Genomic DNA, 27,473 nt, shown 5'->3' with positions numbered 1-27,473 from the left:
TGCGCGGAGTTTGCACATTCTCCCCGTGACCACGTGTGTTTTGCCCCAGATACTCCAGTTTTCTTCCCATGTTCCAAGACTGACCACTAAATTGTCCCTAGCGCAGAGGTGAGTGGTAGAGGTCTGGGAGGAGTTGGTGGGAATGTAGGGAGAATAAAATAGTGTAGGATTATAATTAGGTGTTTGATAGCATGGACTCAGTGGCTGAAGGGCCTGTTTCTTTGCTGGATGACTCTATGAATATAACCACACCCTACAAAAGTAGGATATAATATTATAATTAAAATTTTTTCAGCTGCTAAGCAAAATATATCAAATATCGCCAATCGGCAAGGGAATTTAATTTCAACTAATTAATTCTGTAATAAAAATCTAGTTGTAGGAACTGTAACAATGAAGCTAACTGGTTGTCATTAATAATCCACCTTGTTACTAATATCTTTTAGGACAGGATCTGCCAACCTTTGATCTACAGGTGACGCAAGACACACCTTATGATTCTCAGCAGTTCAAGGGTAATTAGGGATGGGCAATAAATGCTGGCATTCTGAGTGATGCCCACATCCTGTGAATAAATAAAACTCCAAGCATACCCTCCATCAACATCTGTACTAAATGGGATAGACCATACACCAGTAAAGCACAGGAACAGGCCCTTCGGCCCACCATGTCTGTGTTGACCATGATGCCAATTTAAACTAATCCCATCTGCCTGAACATGATCCGTACCCCTCCATTCCCAGCCTGTTCATGTGTCTGTCTAAATGCTTCTTAAATGCCACTATCATGTCTGGTTCCACCACTACCCCAGGCACCCACCATCTGTGTGTAAAAAAAAACTTCCCCCACACATCTCCTTGAAATATTCCCTCTCTCATCTTACATTTGAAATTTGTATTTGACATTTCTACCCTGGGAAAAAGACCCTGTCTATCTACCCTATCTATGCCACTCATAATTTTATAAACCTTCATCAGGTCTCACCTCAGCCTCTGACGCTTCAGAGAAAACAACCAACTTTGTCCAACCTCTTCTTATAACTAACAGACTCAGAACAGATCAGGCAGCTCAAAACTGGCCACTCATGAGGTGCTGTGGGCCATCAGCAGCAGAAATGCTCTCCACTGTAGTCTATAACCTCATGGCCCAGTACATCCTGGTTTAGAGAGTATGCATTATGAGGAGAGACTAAAGGAGCTAGGGCTTTACTCACTGGAGAGAAGGAGGATGAGGGGAGACATGATAGAGGTGTACAAAATATTAAGAGGAATAGCTAGAGTAGACAGCCAGCGCCTCTTTCCCAGGGCGCCAATGCTCAATACAAGAGGGCATGGCTTTAAAGTAATGGATGGGAAGTTTAAGGGAGATATCAGATGAAGGTTTTTTACCCAGAGAGTGGTTGGGGTGTGGAATGCGCTGCCTGAGGCGGTGGTGGCGGCAGGTACATCGGTCAAATTCAAGAGATTACTAGAGAAGCATATGGAGGAATTTAAAATAGATGGATATGTGGGAGGAAGAGGTTAGATAGTCTTAGGCGAGGTTTAAAGGTCGGCACAACATCGTGGGCCGAAGGACCTGTATTGTGCTGTACTGTTCTATGTTCTATATTTATGTTCTGTCCTCGTGTCACCATTACTGTCAGACCAGGGGATCAACCCTGGTACAATAGGAGTGCAGAAGGGAGTGCTGGAAGCAACAGAAAGTACCCAACCTGGTGGAGCTGAAATAATGGAACCAGGACCTCAATTTTGATGTGCATCATAAACAGCAAAGAACAGAAGGTAATAATCAAAGATGATTAAAGCCACAAGTAGTGAATCAGATCGACCTCTGTCGCTCTGCCACTCTAGTTGTGAACGATGATGAAGAATGAAAGAGCTGACAGGAGAAGGAGGCTCCGGGACTAATCCGATCCTCAATGAATTGGCAACTATGTTTGGCCAGGGGTGTTGAGAGGATGCTTTATCTCCCTTCCTCCTGAGATCCCCAATATCACAGAAGTCATCTTTAGCCAATATGATTCACACCATTTGATCTACAAAAGGCTGTGAGAGCAGAGAATGTGTATGCCGGAAGTGTGTATGTGCAATGGGGTGTGTGTGTGTGTGTGTGTGGTGTGTGTGTGTGTGTGTGTGTGTGTGTGTGTGTGTGTGGTGTGTGTGTGTGTGTGTGTGTGTGTGTGTGTGTGTGTGTGTGTGTGTGTGAGTGCGTGTGTGTGTGTGAGGTGTGTGTGTGTGTGTGAGTGCGTGTGCAGTGGAATGTGAACCATGTGTTCAGGCTGATGGCTTTGTCAAATTCCACTTGGAGAACAAGCTGGAGTCTGAGGAATGGTGGCTCCACCTGAGACAGGGGCAGGGGCTTCAGGTTAGGGGGAAAAGAGTTGAGGGAAAGAAGGTAAGAGAGAGAAACAGAGGCTTGCACTTCCATAGGTAAATTGAACAGCAGCTATATTAAAAACAGAATAGAAAGTAGAAAACTGTATTAGTCAGAAAGACACTGTTCGATAAAGGAATCAATAAATGTCTTCACATGCTCACATCGACTGCTGCGAGACAATTCATTGTCGTTGGCCCCTCCTTCTGATCCTCATTGGCTGGCAATCCTACGGCGGGACAGAGAAGGGTTGGGTACCATATAAAGGAAGCAGGAATAAGCGGTAGTGTTGCAGAGTTCCTCCTTAGTAATCGGAGTGGAATTAGTGCTCTGTGAGAGGCAGTGAGTGTGGCTTAATATGCATGTAACAGTTCTGGTCTAACCTTTGAGCAGCAAATTTTGTTAGTTTCTGTTCAGTTAGTTTATTTTGGAAGTTTATGCAAGGAAATGAGACTAGGTTTAATCTTCTATGTGGTTTCGCTGTGCTCAGTGTTCATGTCTCAGTGTTAATGGGTTTTCTTTCTCTTTCAGTCACTTCCCACTTTCTGTAAACCATGGCTGATGATGATATTACAGCGCTGGTGGTGGACAATGGATCCGGGATGTGCAAAGCTGGGTTTGCGGGGGATGATGCCCCCAGAGCGGTGTTTCCCTCCATTGTGGGGCGGCCACGACACCAGGTGAGTCCTCCAGTTGTATGCTGGAAATCCTTCTTTCTGCTGGTGTCCTGTGTGAGTTGGCTCATTCTCCCAACTGTTCTCCTCAGCAGTTTGAGCTGCAGCTTGTCTTTGAGGTTTGTGCAGTACAGCTGTCCATCAGTGCATGCTGTTTCCTGATTCCAGCTCCTTGTTGACCACTCCCTGGCTTGTAGAATTTGCTTTGAAACTCTGGGGAAACTTGGGCTGTGGCTGGACACATTCAGGAGGGCTCAAGTGGAACATAGACCTTCCTCCTCCACTTGAAGAATTGTTCCACTTGGCCACTCCTGAATGTGTCCAGCCATGTCCTGTCTGTCTTAGCTGGAGCTCTGGGCTGGTGCTAAGTGTCTCTGTTCCTGTAGAAACATTTAGCTTGTTCCCCAATGTGTTTGTTCCCCTATCTCGTCTACTCTTGGCTATTTGGTGTGTTGACCCTCCTGCTTCTAAGGCATCAACTGATGTTGTGGACAAAGAAATAATTGAGCTCTAGTTGGTTCAAGACCAACTTGGATAAAGCCACTTAAAGTATACAGGAAATCAATCATTAACTGTTAATATCTTTTAACTTGCTCTTGCTAGTTGGTCATTACATTAAATCATGGAACTTCTGGCTTGAACTTGGGTGCTACCTGTGTGAGTTGTACTGGCCAGGCTTGTAATCTGATGGGTTGTAATCCTGAGTTCTGAATTTGGGGTCTTCTGCAATCTGTGTTGCTGCTGCCCATGTGCTGAATTTCCTCCTTTTGGGTTTTCACCGAATGTTTCAGAATGTACAGGCCCCTGTTTCTCAGTTAAGCCAATCAGAGGGTGCAGACACAGTTATTTCCATATATGGAATAGTTCTGCAGACTTGCCCAGTGGTTTTCTTACATTTCCCTTATCTCGTGCTGACTTGCAGAGTTGCTATCTCGCCTTGACTGCCTTCCTTTGTCTTGAGCTGCAGACACACAACGTGGCCCTTACTGCTGCCCATGGTTACACAACTCCCCACATCAGAACCAGGACCTCAATTTTGAGATTTTTTAAAAAAATAATATATAATTTTGAGGATATTTCTCCAAGAGTAGGCTAATTGGGACACCTGTTCCGTTGTATCCTTATCTGTCACCTTCTTTTGTGACCACAAGTTGAATGACACTTAACACTGGACATCGCTCCATTTAGTCAGCTATGTGGCTTCACTTAATTCTCACAGTGAACTGCTCATGTAAATTTGGCTTCTTTTTCTATCTGGCCTTTTGGAAGTCCACCTGCTGCCACATGGTTACAGTTTTTATCCTATTCACCTCCCTTGGTTGTGTCACAATATTTGATCTGATTAAAACTGACTGCAGCTTTTTAGAGTTTAAGAATTTTCTGATATTTTCTGACCTCTTCCCTACACAGCCTAGCCCCAGTTTTGGGTTGGTACCTAATTATTTTCTGGAGTTTTCTCTCTTCATCCCCTCCCCCACCCCTCCCCATTTCTCGACCACTTTCAGATTCAGAGTTACAAAGTTGGTAAGTCCCAAGGACCTGAAACTCTAAATCCCCAGAGTTTCAAGAATGTTTGCTTTTGTCATCACTTTGTACTGTGGTGCAGCAGTTGGTGCTGCCACCTGATGACTCTCAGTTTGATTCTAACCTCAGGTTTTGAGTTTGCACATTCTCCCTGTGACCCAAATGGATTTCCCTGTGTCCTCAGCTTTCCACCCACATCCAAAGGCATTCTAGGAGAGAAATTTACAGCAGTCAATTACCCCTTGATGGAGCCAATTAACGGAAAGAATCCAATGTTAGTTGATGGGCATGTGCAGGAGAATGAGATTGATGGGATTGCCCCTTGAAAGCTGGCATGGATTAGATGGATCAAATGGTCTTGTCTTTTTATCAGAGACTTCTATATTCTGGAGTGATTTTTTTTTCAGGTTGGACGGTAGCAAATGCAATGCTGTTAACTAAGAAAGGAGGAAGAGAAAATGGGGAACTACCGAGCTGTTAGCCTGATCTCAGTCACTTGAGAGAGTGCAGGGAGGAAGGGTGGAAATGCTGGGATCTATAATAAGAATGTAATAAACTATAAGACATAGGAGCAGAAATAGGCTATTCAGCTCATCCAGGCTGCTCCACCTTTCAATCATGGCTGATTTTTTTTCAACCCCCCCCCCCCCCCACTTCTCCTGGTAACCCTTAAACCCCTTGCTAATCAAGAACCTATCAATCTCTGCCTTAAATACAGCTAATGACTTGGCCTCCACAGCCCTCTGTGGCAACAAATTCCACAGATTAACCGCCCTCTGGTTGAAGAAATTCCTTTTCATCTCAATTTTAAAGGGAAGTCCCTTTATTCTGATACCGCACCCTCGGATCCTAGACTCTCCTACTAATGGAAATATCCTCTCCACATCCATTCTACTTAGGCCTTTCAGTATGCGGTAGGTTTCAATGAGATCTCCCCCTCTCCATCTCCCCCCACCCCCATCCTTCTGAACTCCATCGAGTACAGGCCCAGAGTTATCAAATACTCCTGTCTGCCTTTCATTCCTGGGATCATTCTTCTGAACCTCCTCTGGACCCCCTCCAGAGCCAGCACACCCTTCCTTAGGTACGGGGCCCAAACTTGCTCACAATATTCCAAGTGCAGTCTGACCAACACCTTATAAAGCCTCAGCAGTACATCCTTGCTTTTATATTCTATTCTTCTCAAAATGAATGCTAATGTTATATTTGCCTTCTTTACTACCAACTCAACCTGCAAGTTAACCTTAAGGGAATCCTGAACTAGGGCTCCCAAGTCCCTCTGCACCTCCTATTTCTGAATTTTCTCCCCATTTAGAAAACAATCTACACCTTTGTTCTTCCGACAAAAGTGCATAACCCCACACTTCCCTACACTGTATTCCATCTGCCACTTCTTTGTCCACTCTCCCAACCTGTCCAATTCCTTCTGCAGACTCCCTGCCTCTGTGGCACTACCCATTCCTCTACCTATCTTGGTGTCATCTCAAACTTGGCCACAATGCTGTCAGTTCCTTCATCCAGATCATTAATGTATAAAGTGAGAAGTTGTGGTCCCAACACTGACCCCTGCAGAACTCCACTAGTCACTGGCAGCCATCCTGAAAAGAAGCCTTTAATCCCCACGCTCTGACTTCTGCCAGTCAGCCAATCTTCTATCCATGCTGGTACATTGCCTCTAATACCATGGGCTCTTATCTTAAGACGCATATTTTTCTATTAAGGCATTTGGAAAATATGATTAAGCAGAGTTGACATGAATTTATGAAAATGGTACTTAACTAGTGGAGATCTTTTGAGGATTTATCTAGAAGAGTACAAGAGTTTGGACATGGTGTTACAGCTGTACAAGAGGATGGTGACACTGCACTTGGAATACTGAGTGCAGTTCTAGTCGCCTGGGTAAAGGAAAGATGCCATTAAGCTGGAAAGGGTGCAGAAAAGATTCTAGGGGAAGTTACTGGGACCAAAGGGCATGAGCTATAATGAGAAGCTGGACAGGCTGGGACTGTTTTACCTGGAGTGAAGGAAGCTGAGGGGTGACCTTTACAGAGGTGTATAAAATCACGAGGGGCACAGATAAGGAGGATGGTCAGACTTTTTCCTAGGGTGAGGGAATCTAAAACTAGAATGCTTAGGTTTCAGGTGAGAGGGGAAAGATTTAAAAGGGACCTGAGGTGCAGGTTTTTCACACAGAGGGTGGTGGGTATATGGAACGAGCTGCCAGAGGAAGTGGTAGAGACAGGTACAATTACGACATTAAAAAGACATTCAGGCAGGCACATGGATAGGAAAGGCTTAGAGGGATATGGGCCAACGCAAGAAATGGGACTAATCAAATAGACACCTTGGTCAGCATGGATGAGGAGGTCTGAAGGGCCAATTTCCATGCTGTACAAATCTATGACTCCAAGAGTAGAGGTAGGCATGGCTAGTGGATTTGCATTTTCAGAATGCTTTCAATAGGATCCCATACAGGATGGTGAACAAGGTTCTTGTGAAGACCCGTGAGTCGGAGGACGTAGTCCATGCTAGCTCCTGGGGAGCAGTCTCATTCCCTTTTGCTTCCCTGTACCCTTACAGCTTGTTGTCTTGCACATGCCCATACACTTCCTTTTGATTCTTGTCCCCATTAACCTACACCTAGGGTAATTTAACGTGGGTAATTTATCCAGCAGCATGTCTCCAGTTGGTGGGAGGAAACCAGAGCATTCGGGAATCCTATATGGTCACTGGGGTGGGGTGGGGAAGATGAGGCATGTAAACTCAATACAGAGAGCACTGGAGGTTGGGATTGAACTGGTCTCCCTGGAGCTATGAGGCAACAGTACTACCCGCTACAACACAAAGCCACCTGTGTAGCACATGGAATTAGAGGTAAAGGTGTTGATTTGTTAAGTAGGAATAAACAGGAAATGCAGCAGATCCGGCAACATCTGTTATAAAAGAAGCAGAACATGACCCTTAATGTTTCAGAACATAACCCTTTGTCAGAACTGATAAAGTAAAATGTTTTTTCTCCGCCGGTCCTGACAAGGGGTTTCGATCTTGATACATCAACTCCAGCTTCTTTCTCCACAGATGCTGAGTATATCCAGCATTTTTGTTTTTACTTTGCATTTCCATCACCTGCAGTCTTTGACTTTTATTGATGGTAGGAATAATCAGTTCTTCCGCGGGTCAGCAGGCTGGGATTATTGTGATACTGCAGGGATTGGTGCTTGGCTTCCATCTGGTTACAGTTTTGTATCAACAGCTTGGCTGAGGGGAACAAATGGACCATTTCTCATGTTTGCTGATAAGACAAACCTGAGTGGGACAACAAGCAATCTGCTGGAGGACCACAGCAGGTCGAGAAGCATCTGTGGGGGGGCTAAGGAATTGTCGATGTTTTGGGTCAAAACCCTGCATCAGGACTGAGGGTGGAGAAGGGAGATGACCAGCATAAGGAGAAGGGGTGTGGCAAGAAATGATTCCGAGGCGATTGGTGGATCGAGGAGGGCTGTAAGACGACAGACGGGTTGGGGAGGTGAGTAGGGGTGAAGTTGGAAACCTGAGTGGGAATGTGTGAATGCAAAGCGGTTTCATGTGGTTGTAGACTTGTGGTGAGTGGGTAACATGGAGTAGTGTTGGGAGGAGGGGGGGCAGGTAAGGAAATGAGGTAGAAAATCCAATGGTGCTGAACTTTTTTTTAAATCGTGTGAGATTCGGAAATGTTGATGTTCAAAGGACCTGGGTGTCCTTGTCTAGTCACTGAAAGCTCACCTGCACTGTGGCAGGCAATTGAGAAATGCAACTGGTATGTCGCCTTCATTTCAAGAAGGGGTGGGGGGGTGAACAGAAACCACATGGAGTGCTATGTACAAATTCCCTCTTGCGTAAGAAGGATATATTTGATCTAGAGGGAGTGCAGCAAAGATTTGTCCAGATTAGGTCCTGAGATTGTAGGTCTGTCATACCAGGAGAGGTGTTGTAGCTTTAGGTCTCTAGTCTCCAGTTTAGAGGAATGAACAGGGGTCCTATTGAGAAATACAAAATGCTCCTGCCACTCGTTCTTGTAATTTGGCCCCAGTGTCAATCTGGTGAGTCTACATTGCCAAGCATATTGCACAATGGAACACAATGTCCACTGGGGATTGACTAAGGCTTTAGGATGCCCATTGTTCCATTAGCCTTCCAGTGTATATGCACACTCTATATTTCCTCATCCTAATAATGAACTCTCCTTTATGGGGCCTGTTTGCTGCTCCCATTCATCAGTGAGGCTGATGTCAATCACATAGCACAGAAACAAACCCTTTTGGTCCAATGAGTCTATGCTAAATATCAAGCACGCAATTTTATTCTCCGTGTTCCCATCAGATCTCCCCAGATTCCACTCACCTACACAATAGGAGCAACTTACAGTGGCCAATTAACCTCCAAACCTGCATATCATTGGGATGTGTGAGGAAATAGGAGAACGTGGGGAAACCCACATAGTCACAGGGAGACTATGCAAACTCTCCACAGACAGCAGTGGGGGTCTGGATTGAACCTGGATCACTGGAGTTGTGAGGTAGCAGCTCTATTAGTTGCACCATTACAGACCAAAGATGGTGTATTCCCTTCACCTAGTCAGCACAGATTACTTCTGGTGCTGCACCACTGTGGGTGGATTGCCATGGCCAGTCCAACTCTGACAGTAATTAGTCTTCATCCTTGATTCAAGTTGCATCAGGGACTCTACACTCCAATGTCTAACACTTTGCCATGACTGACGTAAAGTGAAGAGTCTTGGACGTCCTTTTGAAAGTCATGTAGAAAATAGATAAGTTGCTTAAACAGTTGAATGTGACATAGCAACAGTTGGGTCACCCTCCAATCTCTGATCTGATGCGGGGAAAGAAGGCAGAGGTTGGTATTGAGGATCAGCCATGATCATATTGAATGGTGGACTTGGTTTGAAGAGCTGAATTGTCTATTTCTTTTTGTTTTTCTTACCACAACAGCACGGTTAACTGTTGCCATACGGGGTCTATGGGAGATGAGACATAAAATCCTCTGGCCTTTTAGTAAACATCTTTATCCTTTGTCCAATTTCTCCATTCTAGGGTGTGATGGTGGGAATGGGTCAGAAAGACAGCTATGTTGGTGATGAAGCCCAGAGCAAGAGGGGCATCCTGACCCTGAAATATCCAATTGAGCACGGGATTGTGACCAACTGGGATGACATGGAGAAGATCTGGCACCACACCTTCTACAATGAGCTGAGAGTAGCCCCAGAGGAGCACCCTGTCCTCCTCACAGAGGCGCCCCTCAATCCCAAAGCCAACCGGGAGAAGATGACCCAGATCATGTTTGAGACCTTCAACACCCCAGCCATGTACGTTGCCATTCAAGCTGTGCTGTCCTTGTACGCCTCTGGCCGCACCACTGGTATTGTGCTAGATTCTGGAGATGGTGTGAGTCACACCGTGCCAATCTATGAAGGCTATGCCTTGCCACATGCCATCCTGCGTCTGGACCTGGCTGGCCGGGATCTCACTGACTACATGATGAAGATCCTGACTGAGCGTGGGTACTCCTTCACAACCACAGCCGAGAGGGAGATTGTCCGTGACATCAAGGAGAAGCTCGCCTATGTAGCCCTAGATTTTGAATCTGAGATGCAGACAGCCAGCTCCTCCTCGTCCTTGGAGAAAAGCTACGAGCTCCCTGATGGCCAAGTCATCACCATTGGCAATGAGCGTTTCAGGTGCCCAGAAACCCTCTTCCAACCCTCCTTCATTGGGATGGAATCTAGTGGGATCCATGAGACCTGTTTCAACAGCATCATGAAATGTGATGTGGACATCAGGAAGGATCTGTACGCCAATACGGTCATGTCCGGTGGAACCACCATGTTCCCTGGGATTGCTGATCGGATGCAGAAGGAAATCACAGCCTTGGCTCCGAGCACCATGAAGATTAAGATCATTGCTCCACCAGAGAGGAAGTATTCAGTATGGATCGGAGGTTCCATCCTGGCTTCTCTCTCCACCTTCCAGCAGATGTGGATCAGTAAGCAGGAGTATGATGAGTCTGGTCCCTCCATTGTCCATCGCAAGTGCTTCTAATGGCCCTGTGTCATGTGTACTTGCTGTGACCATCAGCCTTGATCCACTTGCAGCTGCTGCCAATCCTGCCTTTGGTTTATTGCACATACCGTTATTTACCTCCCCCCCCCCCCCCACCCCCATCCCTTGATGCCTTTGGAGACTGTGACACCAAGTTGCCTGTGAGAATGTTTACAGCATCCCTCCTCTGATGGGTGTGAATGGGCATTGCTGGTTGAGCTATCAACGTCTCTGTTGAAATATTGGCTGCATTTGACAATCTACTTTGTACTTTGCAATTGTCAGATTAACTAACATTTTGAATAAAGTGCTTTACCAATAATTCCCTTGTAGTATTTGACGATATGGTTGCGGAAAACGCTTCTATCTCTTTCTCTCTTTTCTCCAGAAGGGGTAAGTCATTCCGGGTCTGCACCACAGATCAAATTGATGTCAATTGGTGCAGCCATTGCCCACAACTTAAACCTTGCAGTTGCAGTTGAGCCAAGCTTGTCTACAGGCACAGCCATTGAACCTGGCCCCTGTCTACACTCTCAGGTGGAGATAGATGAGCCCTGTGATATTTCCCTCTATTTGGAAGGTTTATTTGCAGCTGTGGCCACATGGAGACTACGAGAGGGAACTGGCAGCGGACATGAGAGCAGTTGGACGTTGTCCCTGAGGGTCATGGTGTACAGGTTTCCACTCCAGTACAAAGTGATTAGAAGTGCTGTGTTGTACTGCGCACACATTGGTCTCCATGATCGCTGAGAGAATTAGAAACGAATCACTCCTGATGAATCCAATGAATTGGTGAACAGGAAGGAGACTGCTGAAAGCTAGTCCTGAATGTGCTCAAAAAGGTCGTGAGTGAGTGCTGTGGCTTTTGTTTAATTGGAACCATTTTTAACTCTGACCCTCACCCCCTCCCCCAAATCTGCAGTTGTTCCAGAACCTTTTCACTGATGTGAGTGCCCACCAGCAGCCCTGGCAGTTCATGGTTTTGATCTTCCTGGCAGTGACCTACCTCTGATTTGGCCCTTGAAGGACAAAAGCAAAGACCACCAGTCACAGGGCCCTAAGGGAGAAGGGGATCTCTGACACCCCTTCCCCAACACCTGGGCACCATTGAACTTGACTTCTGTTTCCCTCAGAACAGCCTTAGTGCAAAGGTAATGGTCGACTTTCCTATGCAATACGACAACAGGTTGTTAACAGGTTGTTGAGGTGACTTTTGACCCAGTTAGTCCACCTTCTCCATCCTTCCCAGAGCTCTGCAGATCACTCTTTTAACGGGGGTGGTGGAGGGAGGGAGAGGTGGTGATGGAATAAATGGAACCTGCTCCTGCTGAGCTTTCCAGCCACGTGTTCCAGCTCGCAGTGAGATGCTGAGAAATGAAACCTCCTCATTGGCTGTTTGGGCCTTATGTCAGGCTGATCAGTAATGATATAAAATAAGATATTTATTTATTAGTCACATGTACATCGAAACACACAGTGAAATGCATCTTTTTGCGTAGAGTGTTCTGGTGGCAGCCCACAAGTGTCGCCACGCCAATGTCTTGCTGCCTAAACTTGCAGAAACCAAACCACAGCCAGCAATGACCTGCTGCAATGGTGTTATATTACCCGGGGGGGGGGGGGGGGTGATGGAAGCAAGCACTTGCACATTTTCTTTAAATGCATGTTTGAAACGCTACATTATAAAAGGCTATGGGCTGAGTACTGTGGAATTCATTGCCACTGACGGCTGTAGAGGCCAAGTCATCGGGTCTATTTAAGGCAGAGATTGATAGGTTCTTGTTTGGTAAGGGGGTTAAGGGTTAGGGAGAAGGCAGGAGAATGGGGCTGAAAAAAAATTAACCATGATTGCATGTCAGAGCAGACTCAATGGGCCAAATGGCCTAATTCTGCTCCTATATGGAAATTGGATTAGTCTATATGGGTACTTGATAACTGGTCTTGAAAGGGTGGGATGATTCTCTGTTCTCTGACTCTAATGCTTAAACATGGGTGATCAATGCAGGCTTTCTACAGGGGAATTGACTGAACAGAACATAGAACAGTATAGCACAGGAACAGCCCCTTCAACCCATGATGTCATGCTGAACTACTTAAACTACTAATTAAATGCCTAACTAAACTAATCCGTTCTGCTTACATAATGTCCATATCCCTCCAGTCTCTGCACATTCATATGTCTATCTAGAGACTTTTAAACACCTCTCATGTATCTGCCTCCACCACCACCCCTGGCAGCACATTCCAGGCACCCACCACTCTGTGTATATATAAAAAAAACTTGGCCCGCACATCTCCTTTGAACTTAACCCCTCTCACCTTAAATGCAGGCCCTCTAGTATTAGACATTTCTACACTGTGAGAAAGATACCGGCTGTCTATCTCTGCCTCTCATAATTTTATAAACTTCCATCAGGTCTCCCCTCAGCCTCCACCACTCCAGAGAAAACAACCCAAGTTTGTTCAACCACACCTTATAGCACATGCCCTCTAATCCAGGCAGCATCCTAGCAAACCTCTTCTGCACCTTTTCCAAAGCCTCTACATCCTTCCTATAATGAGGTGACTGAATGCAATGATGAGAATTGAATGCAATACTCCAGATAAAGTACCTGATGGAATATTTGTGTCTAGTGTTAGCACTGGGAATCCAAGTTACTGGAGTTTAATTTGCACCTCCCACTCCTTCTCATGTTTAACAAGTTTCTTCCTCTTCCTCAAACCTGGAATAAGGATAGACGATAGTAAGAATAAAACCACAACCTGCAAAGTTGGAGATATGATAGAACAGTGATCATGCTCACCAAGCTTTTACCCAAGAGATACACCATTGTCATGGAGCACAGAAAAAGGTCTTTCAACTCATCCTGTCCATGCCAGCCATGAAACACCCATCCATAACAATCCCATTTACCAGCACTTGGTTCGTAGGATTCGATGCCTTGGCGATTCAGGTGCTCATAGAGGTACCTTTTAAATCTTGTGAGAGTCTCTAACTCCACCAGCCCCTTAGGCAATGCATTCCAGTTTCCAACCACTCTGGGTGAAACAATTCTTCCTCAATTCTAAACCTCATACCCCTTAACTTAAACATATGTCCTCTAGTTTCAGATGCCTCTGCTCTGGGGAAAAGTTTCTTATAGTCTCCCTTATCTATCCCTCTCATCTATCAGGTCTTCCCTCCGCTTCCTCGATCCAAGGAAAACAAGCCCAGAAATCCAGTCTTTCCTCATAATTGAAATGTTCCAGCCCTGGCAACATGCTGCCAAATTTCCTCTGCATCCTCTGCAGTGCAATCACTTCCTGCCAATAGTGTGGTAGCCAGAACCATACGGAGTACTCAAGCTGTGGCCCAACCAATGTTTTATAACTATACCATCTCTCTTCTTGTATTCTATTCCAACTAATGAAGGCAAGTGTTCCGTATGCCTTCTTCACCACCTTATCTATCTGAGCTGCCACCTTCAGGGATTCTTGAATTTGTATTGAGGTCCCTCCGTTTCTCACTCCCTAGGACACTACCATTTATTTTTTATGCTCTACTCTTGTTAATTTTTGTAAGATGCATCACGTTACACTTATCAAGATTAAATTCCATCTGCCATTGCTCTGCCCATTTTAGCAACTGATTAATATCATTCTGTAGCTTATCATCCTCATTATCAAGATCACCACAAATTTACTAATCATACCTCCTACATTTGCATCCAAATCGTTAACATCCAAGCAACAATTCCTGTTTACCCTACTGGTCATGGGTTTCCAATCAGAAATATAACTCCCCACCATCATTCTCTGCCTCCTATTACCAAGTCAATTTTGGTTTCAATTTGACAACTTACCTTGGATGCCATGGGCTCTAACCTTTTGGATCAATCTCCCAAGTGAACCATAGAACATAGAACATTACAGCACAGTACAGGCTGTTCGGCCCACAATGTTGTGCTGACATTTTATCCTGCTCTAAGATCTATCTAACCCTTCCCTCCCACATAGCCCCCCATTTCTCTATCATTCATGTGTCTATCTAAGAAGCCTCACTGAAATTCACGTCAATTGAATCAATCACACTTCTCCCATTAATACACTTTCCATACTTCTTCGGAAAATTCAATTAAATTGATCAGACAGGATCTCTCCTTAAAGTTGTGCTGACCATCTTTGATTAATCCCTGCCTTTCCAAATCCTGTCCCTCAGAATTTCTTCCAGTAATTTCCCTACGACTGAAGGTACAAGAGACGGCAGATGCTGGAGTCTGAGGCAACAAACAATCTGCTGGAGGAACTCAGCGGGTCGAGCAGCATCTGTGAGGGGAAAGGAATTGTCGACATTTCGGGGTCGAAACCCTGCCTCAGGGCTGAGTTCTTCCAGCAGATAGTTTGTTGTTCCCTACCACTGACATTAGATTCACAGTTCAGTTATTGTCAGACAGCTTAGGAACTTAAATTCAAATAATTAATTCTGGAATTAATGTCTATTCTTGGGAACAGTGATCATGAAACTATTTGACCATAAAATAAAATCTGTTTGGTTTATTAATCTCCACCTGGAAAAGACCAAATTCTCTCCTAACCCACTTGTTCTTCTAAAGTAATTTTTGTCTGTGTTTAAGGGTTTAAATTGGGAGTGTTGTCCCATACACTAGCCAGGGGACAAGATGGCCATACTTACAGGCAATGTCACAGACTCCTCCATCACAATCCCTGCCACATCTCTCCCACGGTCAAGACAGACCCACTGGAAGAAGTGGCACAATGAGGTACAGATGAGAGAGGGTCACCCTGGGTGTTCTCAACATTGTCTCTAAACCAAAGCTGATGGCAGTAGGTCAAAAATGGGCAAAGAACCTCCTCCTGATTACCACCAAGTGTCTACTCTCAGCTGATGAATCAATGCCACAGCTTGAGCTGGCTGAGTCCTGCTACCATACTAGGTTTATAACAGGTAGTCAGTGAGTATAAACCTACTCCATCCTCACCAATCTACCTGTGGCGAATGCATCTGTCCATAATAGCAATGTTAGAAGTGAGCAGAGCACAGTCCTTGTGAAGACACAGTCACATTTACTTGGTGTAGTGGATCCAGAGATATGAGTTCAAATCCCATTACGACAATATAAATTCTGGTCATTACATAAATCTGTAATTTTAAAAAAGCCAGTCCCAGTAATAGTTGCTATGAAACTACTGGACTGTTGAAAAAACCCATTTGGTTTGCTAATGTCCTTCAGGGAAGGAAAGCTGTTGTCCTTACTTGATGTGATCTACAGGTAACTCCACACCCACCTATATGGAGGACTCTTAACTGCCCACATCCTGTGAATAAATAAAACTACAAGCCCACCTCCATCCTGTAGTGTGGTCCCACAACTGTACTAAATGGGAGAGACTCAGAACAGGCAGCTCAGAATGGGGCCCTCATGAGGCGTCATGGACCATCAGCAGCAGCAGAAAGGCATGAGTCATAGCGATATAGAGCAAGGAGGTAGAGGATCCTGAAGCCCCACACTCAACAATTCAGGAGCAGCTTCTTCCCCTCCGTCATCAGATTTCTGAAACAGTCCATGAACCAAAGAACACTACCTCATTCTTCCTTTTTTTTGCACTATTTATTTATTTTGTAACTTATTGTAATTTTATGTCTTTGCACTGTACTGCTGCCTCAAACAACACATTTCAAGTCACATAAGACAGTGATAATAAACCTGATTCTGATTCTGGAAATAGGGCCTTCTGCCCAACTTGTCCATGGCAACCAAGGTGCCTTCCTGAGTTAGTCCCACTTGCCAGCATTTGGCTCATATCCCTCTAAACCTTTCCTATCCATGGACCTGTCCAAATGTCCTTTAAGCATTGTAATTGTACCCGCCTCTACTACATCCTCTGGCAGCTCGTTCCACACACCCACCACCCTCTGTGTGGAAAACTTGTGCATAGGCCCCTTTTAAATCTCTTCCCTCTCACCTTAAATGCATGCCCTCTAGTTTTGAACTCCCCTACTCTGCGAGAAAGACCGTTACCATTCACCTTGTCTATGCCCCTCATGATTTTACAAACTTCTACAGGCTACTCCTCAGCTTCCTTCACTCCAGGGAAAACAGTCCCAGCCTATCCATCCTCTCCTTGTAATTCAAGCTCTCCAGTCCTGGTAACATCCCTGTGAATCTTTTCTACGCCCTCTCTAGCTTCATTATATCCCTCCTATGGCATAAAGACCAGAACTGCACACAATACTCCAAGTGTGGTCTAACAACATCTCGTACAGTCGATGAAGGCAAGCCTGCTATACACCTTCTTCACCACCTTGTCTACCTGTGGCACCACTTTTAGGAAACTATGTACATGTACCCCTAGGTCTCTCTGTTCTACAACACTCCCCAAGGCTCTGTCATTTACTTTTATATGTCCTGCCCTGGTTTAATTTCCCAAAATGCATCACTTTACACTTACCTGAGTTAAATTCCACCTGCCGTTGCTTGGCCACTTTCCCACTTGATCTGGATCCTGTCGTAGCCTTTGATACCCTTCTTCACTGTCCAGCACACCACCGATGTTGGTGTCATCCGCAAACGTACTAATCACGCCACCTATATTCTTAACCAAGTTATCAACATATATGACAAACAACGGAGGACCCCGCACCGATCCCTGCGGCACATCACTGGTCACAGGCCTCCAATCTGAGAAACAACCTTCCGCCACCACCCTCCGCCTCCTTCCACCAAGGCAGTTTTGTATCCAATTCAAGCTCACCCTGGATCCCATGTGATGTAACCTTCTGGACCAGCCGACCATGCAGGACCTTGTCAAAAACCTTGCTAAAGCCCATGTAGACAACATCTACCATCCTGTCCTCATCAGTCCTCTTGGTTGCCTCTTCAAAAAGTTCAATCAAACTCGTGAGACACGATTCCCCCCCCCCCCCCCCCCCACACACACACAAAGCCACACTAACCAATTCTGGTCTTTCCAAATGCAGGTCGATCCTGTCCTTCAGAATCCCCTCCAGTAACCTTCCTACCACTGATGTAAGGCTCACCAGCCTGTAGTTCCCTGGCTTGTCCCTGCAGCCCTTCTTAAATAAAGGCACAACTTAAGCCACCCTCCAGTCTTCCAGTACTTCATGGATGGGTGAATTAGTAAGTTTGCAGACGACATAAAGGTTGGAGGCATTTGGATAGTGTAGAAGGTTGCCAAAGGATACAATAGGATATAGATCAGTTGCAGATATGGATAGAGAGATGGCAGATATTTAATATGGGCAAGTGTGAGGTGTTGCACTTTGGGAGGTCAAATGTAAAGGGAAAGTAAACAGTTAATGGCAGGACCCTTAACAGAATTGATGTACAGAGGGATCTTGGGGTCCAGGTCCATTGCTCCCTGAAAGCAGCCGCACAAGTTGATAGGGTGGTCTATGGCATGCTTGCCTTTATTAGTCGAGGCACTGAGTTCAAGAGTCAGGAAGTGTTGCAGCTTTATAAAACTCTGCTTAGGCCACATCTGGAGTACTTCATTCAGTTCTGGTGGCCCTGCTACAGGAAGGATGTAGAGGCTTTGGAGAGGGTGCAGAAGAGCCTTACCAGGATGTGATATAAGGAGAGGTTGGCCAAACTTGTGTTGTTTACTCTGGAGCAGCGGAGGCTGAGGGGAGACCTGATGGAAGTTTATAAAATTATGAGAGGCATAGATACAGTAGACAGCCGGTATCTTTTTCCCAGGGTTAAAATGTCTAATACTAGAGGGCATGCATTTAAGGTGGGAGGGGGAGAGTTTAAAGGAGACATGCGGGGCAAGTTTTTTAGACAGAGAGTGGTGGGTGTCCACTGCCAGGGGTGGTAGTGGAGGCAAATACTATAGAGGCGTTTAAGAAGCTCTTCGATAGGCACATTAATATGCAGGCACTGTAGTGTAGCGGTTAGCGTAACGCTATTACAGCGCCAGCGACCCAGGTTCAATTCCAGCTGCTGTCTGTAAGGAGGTTGTACGTTCTCCCCGTGTCTGCGTGGGTTTCCTCCGGGTGCTCCGGTTTCCTCCCACGTTCCAAAGACGTACGGGTTAGGAAGTTGTGGGCATGCTATGTTGGCGCCGGAAGCGTGGCGACACTTGTGGGCTGCCCCCAGAACACTCGACACAAAAGATACATTTCACTGTGTGTTTTGATGTACATGTGACTAATAAATAAATGTTATCTTGTATGCATAAAAAGGAGGGATATAGACCAGGGGCAGGTAGAAGGGACTAGGTGTCATTAACTTATTTAGTTTAGTGCAACATGAGCCTGTTCCTGTGCTGTACTACTCATGTTCTACATTCTACTTCTCTGCCAGGACCCCACCAATTTCTTTCCTTGCTTCCCACAACATCCTAGAACACACTTGGTCAGGCCCCAGGGATTTATCCACTTTTATGCACCTCAAGACCGCCAACATCTTCTCCTTCATTATATTGGTATGTTTCAAGACATTACTGTTCTCTTCCCTGAATTCCCAGTTGCCATGACCTTCTCCACAGTAAATACAGATGAATAATATTTTCATTTAAGACCTTGCCCGTCTCCTGCGGCTCCACATATAGATGACCACACTGATCCTTAAAGGGATCTATTCTTTCCTTGATTACCCCTTTTTCTCTTAATATACTTAGAAATCTCCTTTACCTATCTGCCAAGGATATCTTATGTCCCCTTTATGCCCTCCTGATATCCCCCCCTTAAGTGCACTCCTACGTCCCTTATATTCCTCGAGGGATTCTCTTGACCCAAGCTGCCTAAACCTGAAATATGCCTAGTTCTTTTTCCTGACCAGAGCCTCAATATCCCTCGTCAGCCAGTGTTCCCCAATCCTACCAGCCTCGCCCTTCACTCTAACAGCCAACCCGGTGGAGCTGGAATAAAGGACAGCAGGCATCATACACAGGAAGGGGCAGAAGGTATTAGGCAATGATAATCAAAGCCAGAAGCAATGAATCAGATCGGCCCCTGTCACCCTGCTACTCTGGTCATGAATGATGCCAGACAACAAAAGAGCTTACAGAAGATGGAGGGTCCAGGAGCAATCTGATTGGCAACCATGCTTGGCCAGGGGTGCTGTGAGGATACTCTGTCTCCACTTCCTCCTAAGATCCCCCATACCACAGAAGCCAATCTTCAGCCAATTTGATTCCCACTACATAGTATCAAGAAAGTTCTGAGAGCATTTGATCTACAAAAGCTATGAGAGCAGAGAGTGTGTGTGTCCTGTGAGTGTGTACAGTGTGCGGTGAGTGTGTACAGGCAGTGACAATGTGCAGTGTATGTGTACTGGCAGGAGACGGTACATATGTAAAATATGCGGTGTGTGTCTGTGTCTGTGCCTGCAGTGGAATGTGAACCATATGTTCAGACTGGTGGCTTTGTCAAATTCCACTTGGAGAGTAGGGCTAGAGAGCTGGAGTCTGAGGAGTGGTGGTCATGTCTTGGACAGGGGCTTCAAGAATTGGGGGAAAGTAGTGTTTGGGGGGAGGGGGAGAGAGAGACAGAGAGAGAGAGACAGAGAGAGAGAGACAGAGAGAGAGAGAGACAGAGAGAAATAGAGAGAGACAGACAGAGAGAGAGGCAGAATGAGTGAGACACACACTTCCATTGCTAAATTGAACAGTGGTTTTGAAACAAACTTTATCATTAAAAACAGAATAGAAAATGCAAAAATGTACTAATCAGAAAGTCACCGTTGGATAAAGGAACCAATAAATGACTGGCATTCTCGGATCCACCCAAGAGGCAATTCGCTGCTCTTGGCTCCTCCTCCTGATTCTCATTGCCTGGTAATCCGAAGGTGGTGCAGAGAAGGGTTGGGCACTATATAAAAAAAATAGGGGTAGGCAGTATTCTTGCAGAGCTCCTTCCTCGTAACTGGAGTGAAGTTAGTGCTCTGTGAGAGGCAGTGAGTGTGGCTTAATGTTCATGTTCTGGGCTAACTTTTGAGCAGCAAATTTTATTGTTGGGTTATATTGGGAGTTTATGCAAGGAAATGAGACTAGGTTTAATTTTCTGTGTGGTTTGGGGCTGTGCTTGTGTTCATATTTCAGTGCTAATGAGTTTTCCTTCTATTTCAGTCACTTCCCGCTCACTGTAAGCCATGGCTGATGATGAGATTGCAGCGCTGGTGGTGGACAATGGATCCGGGATGTGCAAGGCTGGGTTTGCGGGGGATGATGCCCCCAGAGCCGTGTTTCCCTCCATTGTGGGGCGGCCACGACACCAGGTGAGTCCCCCGGTTGTAAGCTTCCTTCCATTTATCCTGCTTTGTTCTTAGTGAAGTGTTCTGTTGAGTTGCAGCCTGTCTTTTGGGGATTGTGTAGTACATGTATCCATTGATGTATCTTTTATCTAAATTTATTTTATCTGAATTTTATCTGAATTTATCTAATTCAGCTTGTTAATTTCTTTTCCCCCCTCTGTAAAAGTGGGAGAGCTGAGCCTCAGAACTAGGGCTGTGCTGTGGTGCGTTCTGCAAGGCTCAAAGAGAACCCGGGCACTTCCTTCCTCTTAACTGGAACTGTGGGCTTAGTGTTAACTTGCCTCTCCTGTAACTTAAGCCAAACCTGCTTTTCTTTGTATTTTTTCCCCCACAGAGTCTACTCTGGACTATTTAGTGCGTTATCTCATTTACCTGCCTTCAGTAACACTTGCTTAACAACATTTGATCTGAACTGACTGCAGCCTTGCAACATTTTGTGAAGTTTCAGGATTTCTGTGCAGAATGTCTTCTTATCTTTCCCCTACACAGCCTGGCTTTGGTTTTAGGATGGTTCCCCCTATTTTCTGGGGTTCACTCCCTCCCCATTTTACACTCACTTTGAAACTCCTGAAAAGAATGAGGCTAAAAGATGGTAAATCCCAAGGACCTAAAATGAAATTCCAGAGTCTTGACGGGATGCTTTTATCTGCCACTGGTGCAGCAGTTGGTGCTGCTTTCTCAGCTCCAGGGGCTTGGGTTTGAATTGGACTGGGCGCTGAGTTTGTACATTCTATCTGACTATATGGGGATTCCCTGGCTGCTCTGGTTTCCCGTCTCTCATCCTGGTTGGGTAATTTAAAGTAGATGATGCTCCTTTGGTGGAGCTAATTGGCAAAAGAATTGAATGGGAGTTGGGCTTGTAAGGGAATTGGTTGGAAGTGTTTGGAGAAGTGAGAGGGAATGGGACCAATGGATTGCTCCCTGGGACTGGATCGATCAAATGGCCTTCCCTTTTATGAGATGTCTATATTCTGGAGTTACTTCTGAAGATCAGGGGGTAGCAAATGTGATATTGTTATTTAGGATAGGGAGACAATGGAACTACTGACCTGTTAGCCTGATGTCAGTGTGTGTTTGGGGATGGGGAATGCTGCGATCTATAAGAAGAATGTGATGTGACATTTCTCAAAATTGTGTAAAGTTGATGTGAATTTATGAAAATGGTATTTGGAATCGGAATTTTGCAGCAGGGAAATAGGCCCAACATACCTTCCTGAGCTACCGTAGTTCCATTTGGCCAATATCCTTCTAAACTTTTCCTATCCATGTATGTGTCTAAATGTCTTTGAAGCATTGTAATCGTACTTGCCGCTACCACTTCCTCAGTCAGCTTGTTCCAATATACCCACCACTGTCTGTGGAAAAACTTGCCTTGATTCTTTAAATCTCTCAAACCTGTGCCCTCTCATTTTAGACTCCCCTACCCTAGCAAAAAGACTTTGACCATTCACTTATCTATGCCCCTCATGATTTTATAAACCTCTAAGGTCACCCCTCAGCTTCCTACGTTCTGGGAGTGGGGTGAAATCCACAGCCTATCCAGTCTCTTTATAACTCAAGCGCTCCATTCCTGATAATGTTCTTGTGAATCTTTTTTGTACTCTTTCCAACTTAATGACATCCTTTCTATAGTTAGGCAACCAGAACTTATCAGGTGGATCTGCTCTCCCCTCCTCCCTCACATCAGCCTATCACTGTCTCTTACCTGCATCTACCTATGGTGATAGGTGCTCACCCCGCCTCCCCTCTTTTGTCCACCTATCACTGCTCTGCTTTTCCCTCCTATATATTGGGCTTCCCCTTTTCCTTCTTCAGTCCCAAAGAGGGGTCCTGACCCGAAACGTTGACCGCCTGCTTTTCTCCACAGATGATGCCTGGCCTGCTGATTTCCTCCAGCATCATCGTGTTTTTCATCTAGATTCCAGCATCTGCAGTCTTTTGTTTCTCCAGAACTTACAGAAGTGTTTTAAAATTGAGAGGCATTGATAAGGTGGTCAGTAACAGTCTTTTCCCCCGGGTAGGGTAGTCCAAAACTAGGGGGCATAGATTTGGGGTGAGAGGGGAAATATTTAAAAGAGAACTGAGGGGCAACTTTTTCATGCACAGGGTGTTGAGTATATGGAACGAACTGCCAGAGGAAGTGGTTGAAGCAAGTACAATAGTATCATTTAAGAAGCACTTGGATAGGTTGTTGGAGGAGCAGGGCTTAGAGGGATATGGGGCAAATGTGGCAAATTGGGACTAGCTGGATGGGCACCAAGGTTGGCATGGACTTGTTGGTGTGAGGGGCCTGTATCCATGCTGTATTGCTCTTTGACTCTATAACTGCACACAATACTCCGTGTGGTCTCACCAACATCCTATACACTGTAACATAACATCCCAACTCCTCTACACAATTCCCTGTCCAATGAAGGCAAGCGTGCCATACACTGTCTTCACTACCTATGTCAATACATTTGGGAAACTATGTATTCTTACCCCTAGGTTTCTGTTCTCCAACATTCTTCAGAGCCCTGACATTTACTGTGCAAGTACTACCCTAGTTTAACTTGCCAAAATCCAACATGTCACACTTTCCTAAGTTAAATTCTGCCTGCCATTCCTTGGCCCACATTCCCAGTATTTGACTAACCTAATGAAGCTCTGGAGGGATTTATTAGAAGGGTAGATAAGGGCAGAGCCAGTGGTTTTCGATTTTCAGGATGCTTTCAATAAGGTCAAACATGGCAAGAGGGTGAACAAGGTTCTTGTCACTACACAAGGCCATTAACACTGGTCCATGCTAGTTTCCAACAACAATCCCACCATGCCCCTGCAACTTGACCTTTCTCACATCCACCAACTCCTTGCTCTAAACCCACACTAAAGGGTGATGTACAGCAGCCAATTGACCTACCTGCACATCTCTGATGTGGGAGAAAGCCAGAACACTTGAAGGGAACTCATAGTCACAGGGGATGCAAACTCCACACAAGCAGCATTGGAGGTTGGAATTAAACTGAGGTTTCTGAAGCTGAGGCATCTGCACTGCATGCTGCACTACTAAGCCACCTGTGCAACACATAGTTGGTAAAATAATAGTGTGGAGTTGGTTTGTTAACACAGGAAACTGAAGGGGGAAAAGTTCTTCCTTGAGCTGGCGGGCTGTGACTATTGTGATACTGCAGGGATTGGTTCTTTATAATTTTGCATCGATTTGGCTGAGGGAGCAAATGTACTATTTCCCATGTGCTGATCAGACAAACCCAAACGGGAATGTATGTGATGAAGATGCAAAGGGATTTTGTAGGGATGTAGACTAGTAGTAAGTGGGCAAATGTTTGGTGTGGGGGCTGGGGGTGGGGGAGGTTAAGCAAATAATGTAGAAAATCTAACAGTGCTGAACATTTTTAAATGTGAGATTGAGCAATGTTTTTCAAAGGGACCTGTGTGTCCTTGTCTAGTCACTAAAAGCTCATCTGCATGTATAGCAGGCAATTAAGAAATGCAACAGGTATGTTACCTTTAATTCAAGAAGGTTTCAATGCAACATATCTTCCGACAGCTTAGATGTCCCCCAAAGGCCCTGTATAGTGTACAATTTCCCTCTTGTATAAGGATGTATTAGATCTAGAGGGAGTGCAGCAAGAGATTTGCTAGATTGGGTCCTGGGATGGTAGGGTTTGGTAGCTTTGGTGTCTTCTTTCAAACGAGACTAATGAACTCATTGAGATGTAAAAATGCTTGCTGTCTTAACAGGGTAAATATGGGGAAGGTTTCCACTTGGTTAAGAAGGCCAGAGCTGTTTTGCCTTCTCATAAAGGCAGGCTACTTAAGGCTGAAATGAGGGTAATTCCTTGAGTCAAATTAATCATTGGAAATCTCCTCAAGAGGGCGGTGGACTCAGTCATCAATCAAATCTGAGATTGATCAGCCCTTGGATTGCTGGATATAAAGAGTGCAGGGTAATGGTTTTCATGTAGAAGCTCACCTGTGATGTTGAATTGTGGTGCAGACTTGGGCTAGATGACCTACCCTACTTGAGTATCAGTATTTGATTTTATCCTAGTATTTTGACTGTTTTGGCCCCAGTGTCAATCTAGAGATGAAAAAACAACAAGATGCTGGAGGAACTCAACAGTTCAAGCAGCATTCATCAAGAAAAGCAGACAGTCAATGTTTCGGGTCAGGACCCTTCCTCAGGACCAAGGGTCCCACCGCTACACAGTCCGACAGCCCCACTCCCCTCCTCGCTCTGCGTCGGAGGTTCCCACCACCAAAAAGTCTGTTGTTTTCCACAGATGCTGCCTGACCTGCTGAGTTCTTCCAGCATCTTGTTTTTTCATCTAGGTTCCAGCATCTGCAGACCTTTGTTTCTCTAGTCAATCTAGAGATCCTACAAGGCCAATACCAGAATGAACACTATCCATTGGGATTAGATCAAGTGTTCCATTACTCTTCAGGTGTACAAGGAACCTCTCTCCACTCTCTCATAATATTTCAGTTTCACTTTCTAGGTTGTGTTTGCTGCTTTGGTGCTACAGTGATTCCACTGAAGGTGTATCCCGCCTTCTCCAGAGGCAATCCTTTGTGGCTGGGCGGTGGCCAATCCAACTTCAGTAGAATAGCTTGCACTCTTGACCCACATTACATCATGGATTTGGGGGTTGGGGAGCTGGGAAAGAACAGAGATGTGGTTTTTGTGAATCAGCAATGATTTGTATTGAATGTAGCAGAGTTTGAAGGGCTGAATGGCCTTTTTCTACTTGATGCTGCCACAGCACCTGTTAACTGTTATAAAAGGTCTGTAGGAGATGAGACACAAGACTTGAATATCATCTGGCCTTTAGTAGACTTCTTTATCCTGCATATTGTAAGTTCATACTTTATCCAATTTCTCCATTCTAGGGTGTGATGGTGGGAATGGGTCAGAAAGACAGCTACGTTGGTGATGAAGCCCAGAGCAAGAGGGGCATCCTGACCCTGAAATATCCAATTGAGCACGGGATTGTGACCAACTGGGATGACATGGAGAAGATCTGGCACCACACTTTCTACAATGAGCTGAGAGTGGCCCCAGAGGAGCACCCTGTCCTCCTCACAGAGGCGCCCCTCAATCCCAAAGCCAACCGGGAGAAGATGACCCAGATCATGTTTGAGACCTTCAACACCCCAGCCATGTACGTTGCCATTCAAGCTGTGCTGTCCTTGTACGCCTCTGGCCGCACCACTGGTATTGTGCTAGATTCTGGAGACGGTGTGAGTCACACCGTGCCAATCTATGAAGGCTATGCCTTGCCACATGCTATCCTGCGTCTGGACCTGGCTGGCCGGGATCTCACCGACTACATGATGAAGGTCCTGACTGAGCGTGGGTACTCCTTCACAACCACAGCCGAGAGGGAGATTGTCCGTGACATCAAGGAGAAGCTCGCCTATGTGGCCCTAGATTTTGATTCTGAGATGCAGACAGCCAGCTCCTCCTCATCCCTGGAGAAAAGCTATGAGCTCCCTGATGGCCAAGTTATCACCATTGGCAATGAGCGTTTCAGGTGCCCAGAAACCCTCTTCCAACCCTCCTTCATTGGGATGGAATCTAGTGGGATCCATGAGACCTGTTTCAACAGCATCATGAAATGTGATGTGGACATCAGGAAGGATCTGTACGCCAATACGGTCATGTCCGGTGGAACCACCATGTTCCCTGGGATTGCTGATCGGATGCAGAAGGAAATCACAGCCTTGGCTCCAAGCACCATGAAGATTAAGATCATTGCTCCACCAGAGAGGAAGTATTCAGTATGGATCGGAGGTTCCATCCTGGCTTCTCTCTCCACGTTCCAGCAGATGTGGATCAGTAAGCAGGAGTATGATGAGTCTGGTCCCTCCATTGTCCATCGCAAGTGCTTCTAATGGCCCCGTATCATGTGTACTTGCTGTGACCATCAGCCTTGACCCTTTTGCAGCTCCCATCAACCCTGCCTTTATGATTTAGTGCACACTCAATGATTCCATCCTTCCCATTGAAAGGATAACTAGCAGGCCATGCCACTACTTCCTACTTCCATGATGCCATGTTTTGGGTGGGATGGAGGGGAGAGTTACTCCATTGAAACATTTCTGGGAGTGGAATGGCAAGGGTTAGTCATACCTCCTGACTTTGTACCATTGTGGATTTGCTTTTATTGCAAAAATAAAGACTTTTTTTTGTCAATCTTGTTTAATGTTTTTCACTGCAGCAAAATTGCACTTAAGAAAATCATTTGTCATAGTCAGTTGTACAGCACAGAAACAAGCCCTTCAGCCCACTATGTTTTTGCCGCCCATCATGCATATCGATACTAACCCCACTTGCCTGTATTAATTCCACATCTCTCTATGCCCTGCTTATTCAACTACATGTCCAGATGCCTCTTAAATGTTGTTACTGTTCCTGCCTCCACCCCCTCTGGCAAAAAGTAGTTCCAGACTCCAACTATTTTTTGTATCTGTGGTTGTGGCGGGGGGGGGGGGGGGAATTTGCCCCTCAGATACCCTTTAAAACTCTT

The 27,473-nt window shown here is 45.5% G+C and overlaps 2 protein-coding genes and 1 long non-coding RNA gene across 4 annotated transcripts in view; 2 read left to right on the top strand and 1 right to left on the bottom strand.

Moving 5' to 3' along the window:
* The first annotated feature begins 2,617 nt into the window (after positions 1–2,617).
* Positions 2,618–10,988, top strand: LOC127574136 (actin, non-muscle 6.2-like). Its single transcript, XM_052022869.1, has 3 exons — positions 2,618–2,715; positions 2,905–3,053; positions 9,662–10,988. Exons 2-3 carry the CDS (start codon positions 2,928–2,930, stop codon positions 10,664–10,666), a joined length of 1,131 nt encoding a protein of 376 aa, XP_051878829.1. The 5' UTR covers positions 2,618–2,715; positions 2,905–2,927; the 3' UTR covers positions 10,667–10,988.
* Positions 2,696–27,139, top strand: LOC127574134 (actin, non-muscle 6.2-like). Of its 2 annotated transcripts, none has more exons than XM_052022868.1 (3): positions 2,696–2,715; positions 20,759–20,907; positions 25,834–27,139. In XM_052022868.1, the coding sequence occupies exons 2-3, from the start codon at positions 20,782–20,784 to the stop codon at positions 26,836–26,838; spliced, it is 1,131 nt and encodes a 376-aa protein (XP_051878828.1). In that variant the 5' UTR covers positions 2,696–2,715; positions 20,759–20,781; the 3' UTR covers positions 26,839–27,139. The 2 variants fall into 2 exon arrangements, with proteins under 2 accessions (XP_051878828.1, XP_051878827.1); XM_052022867.1 differs by lacking the exon at positions 2,696–2,715 and adding an exon at positions 20,455–20,586.
* Positions 17,212–27,473, bottom strand: part of LOC127574140 (uncharacterized) — a 99,375-nt gene continuing 89,113 nt past the window's right edge. Inside the window, exon 4 of the long non-coding RNA XR_007956870.1 lies at positions 17,212–17,253. This is a non-coding gene — a long non-coding RNA (uncharacterized LOC127574140). The remainder of the gene's footprint in view (positions 17,254–27,473) is intronic.

Source organism: Pristis pectinata, chromosome 9, assembly GCF_009764475.1.
Source record: "Pristis pectinata isolate sPriPec2 chromosome 9, sPriPec2.1.pri, whole genome shotgun sequence".
In the NCBI taxonomy this organism is placed as follows: Eukaryota; Metazoa; Chordata; class Chondrichthyes; order Rhinopristiformes; family Pristidae; genus Pristis; species Pristis pectinata.
Note: the sequence above shows the minus strand (reverse complement) of the source record. Positions and strands in the feature narration are given on the sequence as shown.

Coding starts and splice junctions, on each gene's coding strand:
- LOC127574136 (XM_052022869.1), top strand. CDS start 2,928: ATGGCTGATGATGATATTACAGCGCTGGTGGTGGACAATGGATCCGGG. Junction 3,054..9,661: donor TGGGGCGGCCACGACACCAG/GTGAGTCCTCCA, acceptor TCTCCATTCTAG/GGTGTGATGGTGGGAATGGG.
- LOC127574134 (XM_052022868.1), top strand. CDS start 20,782: ATGGCTGATGATGAGATTGCAGCGCTGGTGGTGGACAATGGATCCGGG. Junction 20,908..25,833: donor TGGGGCGGCCACGACACCAG/GTGAGTCCCCCG, acceptor TCTCCATTCTAG/GGTGTGATGGTGGGAATGGG.